The sequence below is a fragment of the Phycodurus eques genome, chromosome 3 (assembly GCF_024500275.1).
Source record: "Phycodurus eques isolate BA_2022a chromosome 3, UOR_Pequ_1.1, whole genome shotgun sequence".
NCBI classification, from domain to species: Eukaryota; Metazoa; Chordata; class Actinopteri; order Syngnathiformes; family Syngnathidae; genus Phycodurus; species Phycodurus eques.
The window spans coordinates 12,815,807-12,835,415 of NC_084527.1; the positions used below are offsets into that span (position 1 = coordinate 12,815,807).

The 19,609-nt window shown below is 43.3% G+C and overlaps 1 protein-coding gene across 1 annotated transcript in view; it reads left to right on the forward strand.

Moving 5' to 3' along the window:
• tmem8b (transmembrane protein 8B) overlaps positions 1-19,257 on the forward strand; it is a 54,864-nt gene extending 35,607 nt beyond the window's left edge. The window contains exons 10-13 of the mRNA XM_061673452.1: positions 681-859; positions 4,465-4,611; positions 10,371-10,487; positions 15,964-19,257. Of these exons, the coding sequence (XP_061529436.1) occupies positions 681-859; positions 4,465-4,611; positions 10,371-10,487; positions 15,964-16,299 (779 nt within the window). The 3' untranslated portion in view covers positions 16,300-19,257. The remainder of the gene's footprint in view (positions 1-680; positions 860-4,464; positions 4,612-10,370; positions 10,488-15,963) is intronic.
• The last annotated feature ends 352 nt before the right edge of the window (positions 19,258-19,609 follow it).

Sequence of the window (19,609 nt, forward strand, 5' to 3'; positions counted from 1 at the left end):
TTTACTTGATTTTATTATCTTATCAGAAAATACATCATGCAGTAGAATAGGGAAGGAAAGTGCAGAGGTCATCATTCACAACAGATTTGACAATCTGCTGATGAAATTTATGGGTTCAGGTCATACAGCGGCTGATGTTAATCTTTTGATTTGAGCAATTTGGAAAGTACAATAAAAAAGACATTTAATTAAGTGCAGGTCTTCAATCAAATATGAGCTTATAAAGGTAAACAAAACTCATCCTTTGAGGATTATTCTTAAAATCCCACTTTGATTGCCGTTTTATCGGTGGCGGTAAATTCATCGTCTTTGCTTATATGCAGCTCAGCTCCTGCCCCTGGCCTCAAATTCTCCATTCAACTGTGCTCACAAATATTTAATTCACACTGTCTTATCCAATTTGCCTCTTGATCGCGATCCAATTCATGTTGTGCAGAGGCGATTTTACCAGGAGGCTCCGTTGTGCCGGATTAACAATTTCCCAAATACCTGCTTTTGCATATTTCTCCACAGAAAAAGATGCGCTGTTTACAAGGACGAGCTGATGAGAGAATATTTTATTCAATTTGAGAGCAATACTAAGGGAAAGAGGTCATCTCCAGTCAACATGAGAACAAAAGCCTTCTGATTGCGTGTGCTTGTGTGTGTGTGTGTGTGTGTGTGTTTGCTGTGTACGTCAGGCTGGGAAGGCTGGGGATGCACGGACAATTCCGAGGCCTACTCGTACAGCTTCCAACTTCTCTCCACCCTGCTGCTGTGTCTCAGTAACCTCATGTTCATTCCTCCCGTGGTCATCGCGGTACGCAACCACTACCTGCTCGAAGCCTCCGTCTACATCTTCACCATGTTCTTCTCCACCGTGAGTCACTACTGACTATCAACCACCTTTTGTGTTGCTGTGCCTTTCCACTTGTTTCAAGATAGGACAAAAGGCCCTCGAGGATTGACGGAAAGGCCTGTCGGGCAGCGCGCTGACAAGGATCACGCATCGACCAATCTGACATTTGAAATTAACTGCTTCATCAGTTTTGTGTCAGACGTCTTTTTAAATCTCTCAGGAGCTTGCTTTGACATAGAATAATCATATCAAAAGGAAGACTAGTTGAGATTTGAGGCTGATAGAAAGATGAATAAAACGTAGTGATGTGATTCTGACAATGATTTTAACAAGGTAGAAAAAAATATATATGCAACACTTTATTTCTCTACATTTCTCCTTAAATGATCACTTCCTACAATATTCCTAGGAAATCGCAATGTTCCGTCAACAGCGAGCTATTTTTAGAACAGTCCTGCAGGCTGCTCATGTGGTCCTTGGGGACTCCTCCATGTTGGTGATCCCTGTTCTATTTCTTCCAAACGATTTTACTCAAATTCCAAATTGAACGATTTTACAGCTTCCCATGGGCTCACCACCTGTGGGAGGGGCCATAGGGGTCGGGTGCAGTGTGAGCTGGGCCGTGGCCGAAGGCAGTGACCTTGGAGATCCGATCCTCGGCTACAGAAGCTGGCTCTAGGTACGTGGAATGCCACCTCTGTGGCAGGGAAGGAGCCCGAGCTGGTGTGTGAGGTCGAGAAGTTCCGACTAGATATAGTCGGGCCCGCCTTCACACACAGCTTGGGCTCTGGTACCAGTCCTCTCGAGAGGGGTTGGACTCTCTTCCACTCTGGACTTGCCCACGGTGAGAGGCGCCGAGCAGGTGTGGGTATACTTATTGCCCCCCGACTCGGCGCCTGTACGTTGGGGTTCACGAGAGGGTAGCCTCCCTCCGCCTTTGGGTGGGGGGACGGGTCCTGACTGTTGTTTGTACCTATGCACCAAACAGCAGTTCAGAGTACCCACCCTTTTTGGAGTCCTTGGAAGGGGTGCTGGAGAGCGCACCCGCTGGGGACTCCATCGTTCTACTGGGGGACTTCAATGCTCCCGTGGGCAATGACAGTGAGACCTGGAAGGGCGTGATTGGGAGGAACGCCCCCCCATCAGAACCCGAGCAGTGTTCTGTTATTAGACTTCTGTGCTCATCACGGATTGTCCATAACGAACACAGTGTTCAAGCATAATGGTGTGCATATGTGCTCTTGACACCAGGACACCCTAGGTCGCAGTTCGATGATTGACTTTGTGGTCGTGTCATCGGACTTGCGGCCGCATGTCTTGGACACTCGGGTGAAGAGAGGGGCAGAGCTGTCAACCAGGTGGCTCCAATGGTGGGGGAAGATGCTGGTCCGACCTGGCAGGCCCAAATGCATTGTGAGGGTCTGCTGGGAAGCATCCCCTCTCAGAAGGAGTTTCAACTCCCACCTCCAGCAGAACTTCACCCACGTCTCGGGGGAGGTGGGGGACATTGAGTCTGAGTGGACCATGTTCCACACCTCTATTACCGATGCGGCCGGCCAGAGCTGTGGCCGTAAGGTTATCGGTGCCTGTCGTGGCGGAAATCCTCAACCCCGTTGGTGGACACCAATGGTGAGGGATGCCGTCAAGCTGAAGAAGGAGTCCTATTGGGCCTTTTTGGCCTCTGGGACTCCTGAGCCAGCTGATGGGTACCGGCTGGCCAAGTGGAATGCACCTTTGGTGGTCGCTGAGGCAAAAACTCGGACATGGGAGGAGTTCAGTGAAGCCATGGAAAAAGACTTGCAGACGGCTTTGAGGAAATTCTGGTCCACCAGCCGGCGTCTCAGGAGGAGGAAGTAGTGCACCACCAACACTGTGTATAGTGGGGATGGGGCGCTGCTGACCTCGACTCGGGACGTTGTGAGTCGGTGGGGAGAATGACCTCCTCAACTCCACCGACACGCCTTCCCATGAGGAAGCAGAGTCTGGGGTCTCTGAGGCGGGCTCGCCTATCTCTGGGGTTGAGGTCACCGAGGTGGTTTAAAAGCTCCTCGGTTGCAAGGCCCTGGGGGTGGATGAGATTCACCCGGAGTTCCTAAAAGCTCTGGATGTTGCGGGGCTGTCCTGGTTGACACGCATCTGCAACATCGCGTGGACATCGGAGACAGTGCCTCTGGATTGGCAGACTGGGGTGGTGGTCCCCCTTTTTAAGAAGGCGGACCGGAGGGTGTGTTCCAACTACAGGGGGAGTACACTCCTCAGCCTCCCTGGTAAGGTCTATTCAGGGGTGCAGGAGGGGAGGGTCCGTCGGGAAGTTGAATCTCAGATTCAGGAGGAGCAGTGTGCTTTTCGTCCTGGCAGTGGAACACTGGACTAGCTCTACACCCTTGGCAGGTTCCTCGAGGGTGCATGGGAGTTCGCCCAACCAGTCCACTTGTGTTTTGTGGACTTGCAGAAGGCGTTCGACCGTGTCCCTCAGGGATTCCTGAACTTTTATGGACAGAATTTCTAGGCCCAGCCGAGGCATAGAGAGGGTCCGGTTTGGTGCCCTCAGAATTTCATCTCTGCTTTTTGCAGATGATGTGGTTCTGTTCGCTTCATCAAGCCGTGATCTCCAATTCTCACTGAAGCAGTTCGCAGCCGAGTGTGAACCGGCTGGGATGAAAATCAGCACCTCCAAATCTGAGACCATGGTCCTCAGTCTGAAAAGGCTGGCGTGCCCTCTCTGGGTCGGGGATGAGATCCTGCCCCAAGTGGAGGAGTTCAAGTATCTTGGGGTTTTGGTCACGAGTGAGGGAAGAATAGAACGGGAGATCGACAGGTGGATCAGTGCAGCGTCTGTAGTGATACGGACTTTGTATCGGTCCGTTGTGGTAAAGAAGGAGCTAAGCCAAAAGGCGAAGCTCTCGATTTACCGGTCGATCTACGTTCCTACCCTCACCTATGATCATGAGCTGTGGGTCGTGACCGAAAGATCAAGATCCCGGATATAAGCGGCCAAAATGAGTTTCCTCTGCAGGGTGTCCGGGCTCTCCCTTCGAGATAGGGAGAGAAGCTCGGTCATCCGGGAGGATCTCAGAGTAGAGCCGCTGCTCCTCCACATCGAGAGGAGCCAGATGAGGTGGCTGGGGCATCTTATTCGGATGCCTCGTGGACGCCTCCCTGACGAGGTGTTCCGGGCACGTCCCACCGGGAGGAGACCCCGGGGACGACCCAGCACACACTGGAGAGACTATGTCTCTCGGTTGGTCTGGGAATGCCTCAGGATCCCATCGGAAGAGCTGGAGGAAGTGGCTGGGGAGAGGGAAGTCTGGGCGTCCCTGCTTAAGCTACTGACCCCGCGACCCGACCACGACTAAGCGGTAGAAAATGGATGGATGGATGGACAATTTTACTGGCACTTGATTTTAGAAGGGCCGCTGTATACATTAACAAAACAATAGGGTTCTTGGACAGATTAAGTGCTAATCCAGAACGGCTGTACAAGTGTGTCTGTCAGATTTACGACCAGACACATCTTAAATAACAAGTTAAAAAAAAAAAACAAGTTCAAACAATCAATGTCAGCCCTATTTTGTGCATTATTACTACATCTTCTCACATCTAACTTTTAGTCTGCCTCTCGACAGTTCTACCACGCATGTGACCAGCCGGGCATTGTGGTCTTTTGCATAATGGAGTATGACGTTCTGCAGTTCTGCGATTTCCTCGGCTCGCTCATGTCAGTGTGGGTCACGGTCATCGCCATGGCCAGGCTGAAGTCCATCATCAAACAGGTACGTTTACTGAGATCTCTCAGTTGTTCATTGGGGAGAATGTCAGTGTGACTGCTTAGTTTTCTACATTCATATTCACACGCTGTTGGTCGTGTGCATTCAAAAGTCACTCTGAATTTCCACCCCAAAGCCCAATATCCCTAACTTTTTGTGAGTAGTATATATGTGTACCCGCCTCTCTCCCAAACCAGCTGGAATAGGCTCTAGCTCAACCACGATCGTAATGAGGACAAGCCCTATTGAGAATGGATGGCTTTTTACTGAGATTCTACTTTATTCTTCTACTTTTACCGCTGAGGTCTGATGGAGGAGTGGACTGCTAAGGATTAATAAGTCAAAATGATTTTTGTGTCTGGCAAACATAAAGATCAATATGTTTGCCTTTGTGATTCTCTGCTTGTTGACATTATGCGGTGAACAAACACTAACAGGTGCGGCTTCTCCATGGGTCACCGTGGTCCTGCTGAGAGCCAGGATGGTGTGTGTGTGTGTGTGTGTGTCTGTCTGTATCTGCGTCCGTAAATGAGACAGAAAGGGGGCGGGGAACCGATGGGAGGGTGAGCGTATGAACATCTGCTGTCCTCTAGAGTTTTCCTTTTTTGCTGAGCGCTGCAGTCCGTAGCCTCTCATCAAATGCGCGTCAGGACTGGCAAGTGCAACCGTGTGTTGTGTGTGTTTGTAGACAAAGAAGTGTGTGTGTATGCATTTGTGTGTGGATGTATGCAGCAGCAGCGAAGGACCAGAGAGCCTGCTTGTTTGTAAATATATACTATAATTAAAATTTCACACAAGGACTTTGTAACAGCCTCGAGGGAGCCGTTAATCTTCACCGACTCAAGGTTAATGTGCCTTCAATCAGTACGAATCAAATATTAGACTACATCACTTCAGGTCTATGCTTGACCGTGTATTACGTCTCTCTTTGTGGTTTTGTCCTGTATTTTACAATTGGATGATAGCATTGTACTCAAAAGAAAAGCTGAGAACCATGTTAAGAATGCTCAGGGCATTGAATCGATCACAACTGGACTGTTCTGGGTGTCTTAGAAGATGTTTCGCAGGCGTCATCAGTTCATGCAGCAAGACTTAGTTAGGACAGACTAGACTGAGTTGCTGTGGAGAAACTCAACTATTAATGCTCCAAATTGTAGGCACACCCTAAAAACATGGATGGTATCATTCTTTTGGAGTGTAAAAAATGGACAGTCGTTAGCATGCCTAGCAGAGAGGCCACTGTCTGGCCATGAGAGTCGTTCGGTAGAAACTCGCTTATTAATATTCTATTCAGTTGAAAAGTGATAATGGAGCTGCTTAACGGTCAAGGAGGCCGTGTTTACCGTCATTCATGAGAAATAGTTGCCGAAGCAGCTTAACATGCTTAAGGTGAGTCCAAAATAACCCACATTCATTTCCCAGGTCATTTCATCCTGTCCATCTATTTTATGATTGAATACCCCAAGGAGTCTTTAAATCTCTTTTTTTTTTTTTTTTTTTTTTTTTTTTTTTTTTTTTAAATTATCAAAGATTATTAGCAAAAATAGATTTCCTCAAGTTTACACACAAGGGTCAAAAATGACCCACTAGTCCAAGTGTGATTTAAAATGAAATGACTTAATACTATAATAATGTGTTTCAAGTAATTACTTTAGCGGTGAGTGGGGCCAAACACTTGTATTTAAAGACAAAATGGATTTGTCAGTTTATTACCGGCGCCAAGGAAGAAAGCGTGAGGATGAGAAATATTACGTGTTGGCATTTGTCCAGCACAGAAGTCTCTTTTTTCGTCATTACAATGGGACAATTCGTCTTTTCCCAACGTGTGAAGTCATTCTCCATGAACCAAGGAGAAACCTGACAAAACTATGTTGCTACATGATTTTTTTTCGACTTCTTTTATAGGGCTTTATTTTCTATTTTTGCGTTTTTTTGCCATCATGACAAAAGAGTTCCTGTGGGCCCCCCCCCCCCCCCCAAAAAATACTGTGTTGCCTTGAGTGACCCGACTCAAGGGTTTTTTTGTGATACGAGCCGATTTTATTTCTTTGAGTTATGAGCAAAAATTTGACAAGCAACAATTTGACAGATAGTGAACAATTCTTCAAAAAAGAAGCTCCAATCTGTTTATTGTCATTACTGGTTAAAGTTTACTATCAAAATGAACATAAAACAAAGAGTTGTGGATTTAAAACAACCACATAGCTCTGCCTTAATAAATATGCCACACACTTTAAGCATTAAGCTAACAAACGATGCAAAACACCACAGACAGGCTAACGAATGGTATCGGTTTCGCAGTGTTTAGCAACAGATTTTTGAACAGAAACGGTGGAGCAACACATGTAGACAAAAAATATACCAATACTCATGTCACATGCATATCTTCTTTATCCTTTGTGAAAATGACTAATCTTAGTGAGTCAATTGTGAAGCTATTTTTCGTGTGTGTCTCTGTATTATTCTGTACTTTACTGCCCTCAGGTGGCCAAGGCACAAACACCAGAAGGAGCAGCACAATGTCCATTGAATTGAACCAAAAAAAAAATGTGACAAACTGTTTAATTCTTTACATTCTATTTAATTATGTCATTACTGTATATTTTTATGAAGTACAATATTATAGCGTGCTATCTTATTTAAAAAACTGCAAAAATGCTTGCTGGTTTTTTTTGGGAATGCACTTCCTTACTCTAAAGTTAAAATTCTATTTCAGTTGTGGTCTTCTAATGAATCACATTGACAATTTATTGTCTTGGAGGTTTAGTACATAGTGGTGGGAAGTGGAATAGGACTTTGTGTGACAGTAAGAGAAAGTACTGTATTTTTCCTGGTATGGAAGCTACCCAGGTGGTTGGTGCCCCATAATTTTTCCATATAAAAAGACCACTGGGATGTACTACAAAAAAAAAAAAAAAAAAAAAAAAAGCACATCCTTAATAGATAGCTGTGCTCCAGCAATGTGCTCCAGCTCATCCGCGAACCTAATGAGGTCAAGGCCTGCAGAAAATGAATGGATGAATGAATTGAATGTTCCACCAGAAGTAGGCATGGGCACTTATCAGATTCTGACGGTATTATAACCGTGGCCAAAATGATTGCGGTTTCACGCTATCACAGTATTGCAATAACAGCTGTAAAATTTATTATTTTGAAATGTTTGAGTAAATAACATAAATAACTTCTTTCTATTGAATGCAAACTATTTTATTTTAAAACAACAACACAGAAGAAATAAAATCAAAACGTAGAACAACAAAACGGCAACAGCGTGATGGGGAGGGGGTCGTGTCACTTTTCCTGCACTGACGACTAAAAAACAACAACAACAAAAACAGCTAATACCGCTGATGGAAAGTTTTAGCTGTTTGAAACCGTGGCTTTTGAAAATATACCTGGAAACCGGTAACTGGCCCACGCCTAACCAGGAGTTAGCCGGACAGACATCTGGTCGTTTTTGTGTACAATTGAGCCCATTCCTTAACATCAACTGCCTTGGTCTTAATGCGTACCTTGCTGATTACAGAAACTGTTCGCCAAATGTGATGAATCAAACACAACGTGACATTCCATTTTTTTTTTTTTTTTTTATATATATACGATTGTTCATAGTTAAATCTTGGCTGATGTGTGCACTTTACTGAGTGCTAATGTAATTGAATTGACATTCAACACAGATTCATCAAAAAACATGGTAATCATGCGTACGTGTTTTATGCCTCACATGTGATGGCGAGAGTGTAAATGACAGATAAAAATAATCCTCCCACTTGAATCCTCACGTCGCTCGTCCATCACGATGACATATGACGATTCACTAAGGCGCCCGGCCTCCCAGCGAGCGGTCACGCGTCCGTGCGTGCATACAGTACACGGGTTACGTGCGTGTTGGGCTGTTGCTAATGTGTGACCCAGCGGTGCGCCATGACTGATGACTGCTGCCGCACGACGCCGCTCCCCTCCTCCCTCATCTATTCCAATTAGTCCTGTTCTCCTGCGGGCGGGTCATCCCTTCTCTGCTTGAAAAAAACCCGTAAAATGTCTCCTCACGTTCCCCGAGCAGACACAGCGTAGACACCAGGCGTGTGTGGCATATCTTATTGATTCCTCCCTCCCACTCTCACTTTATCTTTTCGTTACATGCTTGTGGCTTTGTGTCAAATTGTGAGCTGGACAAAAAAGAAAACTTAAGCTGGTTATTTATAGACTTTGCCTCACGTCCTCCTTCCTGTGCTTTGTTTTCATTGTTGTGACGGGCCTCTTGCCAGAGAGAAGGATCACTTCATGTATTTGTTAGAGTTGCAAACTATATAGATATTAACTGTGCAGTGTTTCTTTTTTTTCTACTGGTCACATCACGAGTGGTCTCTTGTTGCTAGGCAGAATTTATCTAATCACCAGAAAAGGGCAGGGAGAGCTGGCTGTAATGAACAATTTAAAGATGATGAAAGACGTTTAAATGTACGTTAATTTCATAATTGAATAACTACTCTGTAAAGAATGACTAATAAGATTATTTCACCACAAAGCATGATTTCCAGACAAAATCTCACATTTGAGTCATATCCAAACAATGTACTTGTACGATATTGACAAAAAGTAAATAGTGAAAGTAAAAAGTAAATCATTATATAAACTATATGTCTAAGTATAACTGGTATCAACAGATTTACTCGTGGCTAGCATGTCTGCCTTACCGTTCTGTGGTTTTGCGTTCGAAACTCGGCTCAGGCCCTCCCGTCTGAAGTTTGCCTGTTTTCTCTGTGCTTGCGTGGGTACTCTGGCTTCCTCCCACATCCCAAAAACATGCGTGGTCGGTTGATTGAAGACTCTAAATTGCCCGTAAGTGTGAATGTGAGCGTGAATGGTTGTTTGTTTCTGTGTGTCCTGCGATTGGCTGGCGACCGGTTCAGGGTGTACCCCGCCTTCCGCCCGAAGATAGCTGGGATAGGCTCCAGCAGCCCGCGACCCTAATGAGGATAAGTGGTAAAGAAAATGGATGGATGGATGGTTGGATGGAACACACACAGTCACTTGTTGCTTGGCAGAACTCTGTTTCATCATCACATCTACATATGTGTCGTTTAGTCTCTGTATGTATTATACTGCACCTTGGTGGCCAAGGTGCATACACCAGAAGGACCAGCACAATGCCCAAACTTTGGTTCTTTACATTCTCATTTCAGTGGGGAAAGATGATTTGAGATGAGTGTTTTAAGTTGAGGGATGCAGTATTTGAGTCACAGCTATGCGTATGTTGGTGTCATCAAGCCTTCCAGTCACCTAATATGCTCCCTAAATTGGACCTGTAAATATTACTCTGTTCGCACCTGATTAGATACATCTGGTAAATGCATTTCATTGGTTGTGTATTTGTAGGTTGAATAATGACAAGAAAATTGACTTTGACTCTGCCCATAACACAGATTTTCAACCGGGATGCCAACATTTGCATTAAATGGAAAAATGCACTCCAACTGATGTTCCTGTCTGATCACACAAACAAAACAAAAGACAAATGACCTCACAATATATGCTTTCTAACCAATCAGTTGAAGCCAGTGGACCTTTTTTAGTGTGGTACCAAATGGCTGCAGGCAAGATATTTTCTACCTCTTATTTTTTTTTTACTATTATTGTCTCTTTAGTGTGCCCTATTTTAATGTGAAAAAGGAAAACCCTTCGATTCTCTGCGGTTGCAGCGTTTAGCGCAACCCGACATTGATGCATGTGGTTGTTCTTATTCCCCCCCCCTCCCCCTCTAGGTGTTGTATTTGCTGGGGGCCATGTCCCTGTCCATGGCTTTGCAGCTGGACCGTCACGGTCTGTGGAACCTGCTGGGACCCAGCTTGTTTGCTCTGGGCATCATGGCAGTGGCATGGGTAAGTCAAATATTTACTCTCCAGTGTAATTTTTTTCAAACTACGCATTGTCTTTGCTGGGATTTGATATGTACCCCATGCCCTAGTCAAGTTCAATGTTTTTTTGTTGTTGTATGTTTGAGGCGATTTTCATGACCCTTTTTTTTGTTAATGAAAACCGTCTTTATGATGTAATACGGGGCACGGTGGACGACTGGTTAGAGCATCTGCCTCACAGTTCTGAGGACCGGGGTTCAATCCTCGGCCCCGCCTGTGTGGAGTTTGCATGTTCTCCCCGTGCTTGCGTGGGTTTTCTCCGGGCACTCCGGTTTCCTCCCACATCCCAAAAACATCCATGGTAGGTTAATTGACAAATCTAAATTGCCCGTAGTTCTGAATGTGAGTGCGAATGGTTGTTTGTTTGGATGTGCCCTGCGATTGGCTGGCAACCAGTTCAGGGTTCCTTGAGATGATTTACGTTTTGTTAATTTTTGTGATACACCATGGCCTTCAAACGACCCCAAATCCCCCCATGACAATAAAGTGGGGTGACCTGGGACGCCACTGCACCCGACCACGCCGACCAATCCAACCTAACCAATGATCCCCATGAATACCAAAATGAGAAGCAGCTTCATCTTGCAGAAAGTAAATTGGGAAGTTACCATCCTCATTCAGCAGGGATGGAAAAATCTATTCTTGCAATATGTTAAAATACTTTTCAGCATTAAGATTTCCATCAAGAACAAAAAAAGTCCAATAATTTTGTCCCCCTTTATCCTGGCACAGCGTCAATTTTCTGGCAACTTTTTTTCTTCATCTGACTCATCCAGTGAGGATGAACATTATTCCAATCATTTACATTTTCCTGATTAATCTCTCCATTAGTGGAGGATAAAAATATGGTAGTCATGCAGGGCATGTTTACTGTTATAAAACAATACAAATAAAAATAAAATGGTTTTCACTATTTTATTTATTTATTTTTTCCCCCTATGTGTATGGACACCCTGTATATTTAAGTTCTACATTAAGAGCCAACCTTCAATTTTGTAAATTTCATGTTTATTCCTACACATTTCTGTTAATTCCCATATTTTTTTTAACGGAATGTTTCCACCTTTGAAAATTCCGATTACTTCGCAACCCTTGTTAGACTACACCAATGCAACATTGGGATATTTTGGTTGAAGCTAATGCGGTCAGGGCATGTTTGAGTGCACCAGCTCTCCCGTTCCTCCTGCTTGTCGGTGTAATCCGTCACTTAGGCTCACATGTGCATAGCTAAGAAGCATGCCTTTCTGACCAATGAAGCTATTTCACATTATCACTGAGGTGCTTTTAAATGTTCTGCAGCCTGCGTGGGTATTAGTCATGGCTTGCAGTTCCATTACAAGTCATCTTGTACTTAAACTGACTCTTCTCACAGACCTTGTGTGCTCTCTGAACTGAGAACATAAAAAATAAGTCTTTCAAGCCAGGTTCTAAGAAAAAGACAGCACACCTCTGATAGGAGTTGGAAAGAACACAGTGTGTCGCTTCAGCTGAGAAAACAATGTATTGATGCATGTGGGAGTTTTGTAGGCCGAGGGACCCTATAGACATCATGGATGTTTAAATCGAGTGCCTTCATTTTTTTTCCGTACCAGAAATAGAAGATTATTTAATTTATCACAGACAGGAGTCTTTTTTCCCCCCCTTAACGACACCCCTTCAGTCCTACAACAATTCAAATGTTCACTCTTCTTTACGTTTCAAAATCATTAGCTGGTACCAATGGGAAAATTAATGATTCATTCTTATTTCTTAATGATTGTTTTTAAAGGAATGATGAATGCGCAGAGATCAGAGTGTGGGGGGAAAAGTTGATTGCAAGCCGAGATTCGCCACCTAATTTTTATTGTCTACTCAAAAACTGTGCTCATCTCAAATCTCAAGTGTAATGCCGCCATCTAAAATGCAATGCTGCCATCTACAGGGATCGGTTAGTCATTACAGTGGTTTACAAAACCTGAATTTCACAAACAATCCTCTTCCACGCCTACCTATTGAAAAATGTACTTGACGAATATATACGTGGGTAGCAGTAAATAGTTGGATTCCAGATAATGAAGATAAACATACACAGTAGTGAAGGAGTTAATATTTCGTAAACTGTTCTTCAATTTATATTGGGTAGGGATTTGGTGGAGAAACGCTTGTAATATCTGTTACAAGTGGAGAAAAATAGCAATTTCGGTATAGAATTTGGCCAAAATGAAAAGCCCAAACCCATTTAACTGGACACTTTATTTGCTTTCGTGGGCCACATAAAGTGACGCAGCGGGCTGAATTTGGCCCCCGGGCTTTGAGTTTGACACCAGTTTCTCCAGTTTCTGTATGTGAAATGAAAGACCTTTGGGGGTTCGACCAAGATTTGATTATTACGGCCATCGTGAGCGACAACTATTCAACTGCTTTTTAATCCAATTACTTCTTGGTTTGTCATCCAACATGCGTATGCAAATGTTGTGTGATATACAATGATGAGATCTGCACAACAGAAAAGAACGCGTGCATCTTGTCCGCGCTGATTAAAGCAGTGACAGATAGTCTAGGATGTCGGCACGGCAATAAAGCACATGCCGACAGGTCATGATAGCTGCAATTGAACAATAACGTCGCCGTGTAAAAGTACTTTGATTACGTCTGCTCGGAGTCCCTCCTCTATACATGTCGCACCTCTCTATTTGGAGCATTTCCATCGAGGGCGTCTTCATTTAAACTCCGCAGATGCGCCCATTGTGTACGTTCGCAGAAAGAAGCGCATTAGATCAGTCAAGTGGAGGGCACCGAATGGCGCCGGCTTTGCAGGAAGTGTCGTGTGCATCGAGGTCTAAATCTGTCACTGCCAGACTCTCTAATTCCCCAAACTAAATGAGCTTCCTGACTTATGCATAAAAAAGGCCTTCCCAGTCCAAACAGACAGTAAAACACAGCAGTGTTCTTTTCACTTGGCTTCACTTAAATTATTTCTTTAACCTCACATGTATTCGGCATGGTAATTTAATCACAGCCGTTTTCCACCTGGAATCCATGTAATTATTCTGGTCACTCATGGGTGCTCTATATCTGTCTTCACAATCTATAACCTTGGGAGACATATAATGCAAGCAATCAGCGTTTATGAAGTGGGAATAAAAGGGAAAAACAGTTATGTGTAGATGAGAGAGACATGAAAAATCTATCTGGTCAGCATTTACAGCCTTTCTGGGCCACTTATGTGTGGATGAGAATATCCCATATTAAACTTAAAACGACATCCAGTTACGACGCAACACAGGGGAACAACGAGGCGCAAATAACAACATTAATTATGTTTAATGGCAGCCGAGGCGCAGTGTTGCCATGAAAACATCGATCAGTTGATTGTCACAACCGTCACGTTCTGGGCTTGCGAGATTGCCACCTCGAATAAACGTGAAATATGATCATTACATTCACCGACCAAGAACATCAAATCAATTCCAAAAGAAAATAGTCCCGGAGTTGTGAAAATTATAAATGCTAATTGCGATGAAAGCTGTTACCCAGAAACACTAAATCCATATTTAAGATTTAAACTCGTTTTAAGAAGTCAGTTGTGCGTCTGTACTTACATGCACTTGTACTTCTTTTTGATTTCGTTTTCAACCCAGCACACATACAGTATATATTCCCTTACATACACACCAACATATATAGTGTACATGTACAGTTGAAACCCGAAGTTTACATACATTATATAACACATACGTTATACATTTTCTCTCTGTCTGACATGAAATCAGACTAAATTTTTCTGTTTCGATTAGGATAACCGAAATGATTTATTTTTGCTGAATGCTAAAATAATGAGAGAAGGACGTTTTTTTTAGATAATTTTTCATTACTTTATTCAAAGTAAAACATTTACATATAGAGTACATTTCATTAATATTTGGTACTATTGCTTTTAAACTGTATGACTTGGTTCAAACGTTTTGGAGATTCTTCCAGAATAGGAAGCAGGACTTTTGGCCTCTTCCCTCTGACAGAACTGGTGTAACTGAACCAAGTTTGTCGCCCCCCCCCCCCCCCCCCCCCAAAAAAAAAGATTACTTTGTATCCGTAAGTCACTTTGTAACCACTTTGACAGCATGCTTCAGGTCACTGTCCATTTGGACACATTTAGACCTTTTTCGCCCAAGCTTTAACTTCCTGCCAGATGTCTTGAGATGTTACTTCAGTATTTCCACATAATGTTCTTTCGTTCTTTAATGCCTAAATCCTCAAGTCAGCTGTCAGGGAGCGCCCTCCTGAACGTCTGTCAGGGAACGTCCTCCTGATACAGAGAAAAATCTATCGGAGATTATATTTTAGCATCTGCTTAGATGAGGAAATGAGGACAAGCGGTGGTCGCTCAACAACCTTTTTATTGTAAAAATGAATGGTGGAATGTCAACCGTAATTAAGTAAAAAAAAATCCAACTATTGTTTGGCTCCTGCAGACACACGCACACCGGCACGCTCCTCTTCCTCCTTCCAGTCACCCCACCTCCAGATTCACTCATCCAGTCACAAGTCAGACTCAGACACCTTCACTGCCTCAAAGACAGTTGGAATTTATAGAACTCTACGAAGAATCCATGTAAAATGGAGGGTAGAGTTTGGAGGGTAGAGGGTGGAGTTTGCTACAATACATTATTGCAGTCCCCTCTTTGATTTTTTAAAAACATTTTTCTAAAATTATACCGTGGACCCCCACATATTCGCGGTTCGACATTCGCAAAGTTACCTGTTAGTGTATTTTTCTGGAACCAATAACCCGTTACTTGGCAAAACCCCCACCTATTTGTATTTTTTTCCCCACCAGATCTTCTGCTTATTTGTTGTTGTTTTTTTGTAGACTTTTTTTTCATGGCAATTATAAAAGCGCATCAATTATTTGCAGATTTTCTTTTTTTGGTCGTGTTCGGTCCCTATCCCCATGAATGGTGGGGGGTCCACAGTAGTAGTGTAGCAAGTAGCAACCCTGCAGTTGTGTTAAGAGAATTCGAGTTCAAAGTAAACAATTATCGACTGTCTGTGAGGTAGTGAAGGTGTCTGAATGTGATTGGATGTGCAAGTGTCTGAATGTAATTGGATGAACGAGTGTCTGAACGCGATTGGATAAGTGAGTCGGGGAGTGGGGTGACTGCATCCAGACACGGCGGGGAGCATACTGTAAATCTAAGACGAGGAGCATGTACTTGTATTTGTAGGCTGAAGGCAAACAGTTACGTGGGAAGTGAGTAGACAACTGAAAATATATAAATGATGTCATTGATTAGTCGATGTCAACTCGATTATCACCTTAACGTCAACCACAAAATATCGGAAGTCGTTCAACCCTCGGTACATACGGTACATAATAAACAGACAAAATGCATTTGTACAAGTTAAGGCCTCCCCGTCAAATATTTTACATACAGTATATCTTTCTTTCTGGGCCCATCAGACGGTGCGCACCATCCGCCGGCGGCGATGTTACCCGCCCACCTGGAAGCGCTGGGTTTTCTTCCTCTTCCCGGGCACGGCCATCGCCACATCCGCCGTGGCCCTTTACGCCTTTGTGGAGACGGAGGAGAATTACTTCTACATCCACAGTATCTGGCACATGCTGATCGCCAGCAGCGTGGGTTTCCTCTTGCCACCCCGCGCCAAACCCGACGCCAAGGTGACGCCGCTGAAACGTAGGCGAGGCTGCGGGTATCAGCTGTGCGTCAACGAGCATGAAGAACTAGGCCTGGTCGACCCAGCCATCATCTCCATAAACAGCATCTGCACCAGCTGATAAACTCCTACACTTTCACCCTCCTCCTATTCTACCTTAGTGACACTTCATTGCCTTCTTTGACTTGGGACGTTCACACGGGAAATAAGCCACAGAACTTGAAGAACAGCTGTAAATACTTTTATGCAGATAATGACCCGTTATTTGATTTGATCAACTTGTCGTAGTTCCAATTGTTGTCCCCCGTGAAGCGATGCAACGCCTCACGATTTGCTCAGTAGAATTTCTCATCGGAATTCTCCTCACCAACCAATCTTGTTTAAACTCTTCAGGATTATTGTATGTATGGCTAATCCAGACAGCCAACCAACCAACCAAGTCAATTTTATTGATATAGCGCCAATTCACATCAGAAGTTATCTCAAGGCCAGATCAAGAACCACACACCTCATGTATCTATATATAAGACAACCAACTGAACCCTACATTAGCAAGCACTTGGTGACAGCAACAAGGAAAAACACCCTCTAAACAGAACCCAGGTTTTGTGAGACGACCGTCTCCCTCGGCCGGTTGGGTTGAGATGGAGAGACAGCGTAGAGGGACAGATAGAAAGAGAAAACAGACTAGAGAGGTTGAGCGACGGGGGGAGGGATGAGAGAGCAATGGGCACAACAACAGCCCTTTCACAACAGTAATAGTTTTATGACAGTTGGATTATTTTCCCCAGTCAAAGAAAGAACTTCATTGCTTTTAACATCCATTCAACTATTTTCCTAGCGCTCGTCCTTACTAGGTTCGTGGGTGAACTGGAGCCTATCTCAGAAGCGGGGTACACCCTAGACTGGTTGCCAGACAATTTCAGTACTTGTAACATAGCTAAACAAAAGTAACAGTGGAAGTCGATGTCAGACGTTGGATTAGAGTTCTGTTTCAGCTTTCGACAGAGTTCAGCTAATGTTTCAACTTGTAGGTCAATCGTGCCATGTTAAAGCCATTGATTTTAATAGAATACATTTGAGGTCAAACATCAAATCAGTGCAAGTTGTTTTTCAGATCTCGACAGGTCACAACTTAGGCCCACCGCGCACCGAGCAGCATCGGTGAACATGAACAACTAATATTTCAATTTCAAATATTATTGTCCTGGCTCAAAGCAAGAACCCTAATTGATGACTGACTTCGGCAGCTGAGGTCAAAAGGGAAATTCATACGTTAGACGCACTTTCCAACGAGGTCGTCAAACTTCAGATTGTTCTGTTATCGTTTTGATTCTGTCCCCTCGATTGGCTGTCGACCAGTCCAGGGTGTATCCCACCTCTTGCCCCAAACTCCACTTTACCCGTGACCCTAATGAGGACAAGTGCTATAGAAAATGGATGGATGGATGTGGCATGGCAGAATGACTCCTATCGATTTTGACTCTGATCGAAGATGCTCGGGGGTGGTTTTCGCTCACCGCTCTTGAGCGATCGCTTTGCGGGGGCTTCACACTGTCGTCTTTCACACTTTTGTAAGTTACCATGGAGACAAGTGCAAGTATTACTGCTGTATGTATAATATAAGTCATTCGAATGAAATATGAGTGTGTGCTGTACGAGTACACGCGCTTTTGTTTGTGAATATGCATTCAAAGTCAAGGCTGCTATCTGACGTTGACTGTACAACTGCTTCTGTTGGTTATTTATTGAAACGGGCTGGTTACATTTCACTTGAAGGGTTTTCAAGACAAACTTCAAAATATCCCCATAAGGGAGACACATACTACAAGCCTTTAAGAAATATCAAGGCAAGATATTACTCTCTGCGTCTGACAGAATTTATGAATCTATCTATTTAATCCTATTATTTATCCACTTGAAACCGCTTAAAAAGGTATCGCAAAGAAATTACTGTAATACAGAGAGACAAGACAGAGAATTTTTTTTTTAGCATATCACACTGGGGTCTAACACCAAAGGAATTTATTAATCTAACTAGCACATCTTATTTTACCAGCAGTGCAAAAATTTCAAGGTAGAGTATTTTTTCAACATATCGCAGTGACACATAAGTAATTAATCTACATATTACCATAGCATATAACCAATTGGAAAGAAATTCAGACATTTCAAGTCAAGAGCATTTTTTTACATAACAGCATGTGTCTGAATTCATTCATCTATCAAATCTAATTTTAAGGACAGTTCAAAAACTCATTTGAAAGACTAAGAAATTTCAAGGGAGAATATTTTTCAACATGTCACAGTGACATTTAAATGTATCTATTAAATTAGATTTTAAATGACAGTTTAAAAACTAATTGGAAAGAAATTAAGAAATTTCAACTTAGAATATATTTCAACATATCACAGTGAAATATTCTGAATATTCTCATCTAGTGAAACCAAAAGACAATTCAAAAACTAAGTGAAAAGAGATGAAGACATTTCAAGTGAATTTTTTTAACATATCACAATGCGTCTGAAATCACAAGAATTCAATAATCCTTGTAATAAATCTCTTTTCAACAACAGTTTGAAAACTAAGTTTAGTATGATTAAGAACTTTCAAGTCTGAGAGTTTTTGAACAAGCACTGGTTCGAACACTGAAAATAGTTTTTCTGGACCCTATTTTCTGAGGTTTTCTGTTCTTTCCACGCTTTCTCCTCTCATAATAACAACAAAAAGCAAAAAAGTCTTACTTTTCTCCTGCTGCTGCTGCACCTCACACTTTGAAAACCACTGCAATTCAGTGAAGGGACATTTTATGATTTCTCAAGGGTACAGTTTTTTTTTTAATGATTATTTTAGATTATATGGTATCTTTTGCACTGAGAATAGTTGTCATGTGGAATGTTAGACTGTCTTTTGCAATGGCAAATGTACCGCTTTGAAATGAATGTGCTGAGTGTTCTCGAGGGGAACAAATCCAAAGTGCAGCTGCCTGTCGGGAGGAGAGTGAGAGAGGGGTGGATCATTGCAGACCTCAAATCAAGACCGGTCCTCCTTTTCTCTCCCCCGAAAGGACCTGTGTGACACCACATTCATAAACAATAAATGTTTTCTTTCTTTGCCTTTCGCTCTCACTACCGCCTTCCGAGGCTTTTAAAGGCGGCCGAGCCTTTGAATACATCGGATTGCAATTGCAGGGCCTAATGGAAGTCGGAGAGAGCGAGAAGAGACACCGCTGTCAACAGCATCCTTGCAGGAAGATGAATAATTCTCCTGCAGAGAATCGCCGCTTTCTGCTAATAGAAGAAAAAGCCTTGTGACTATTTGCTCCTTGCTTTATTAGAAGTGCAACTTTTTCAATAGGAAATGACAACAGAGTTACCTTTCAGCAAGTTGGTTTACTCTGGGGAGAATGCTAAAAATATTTACGAGGTTT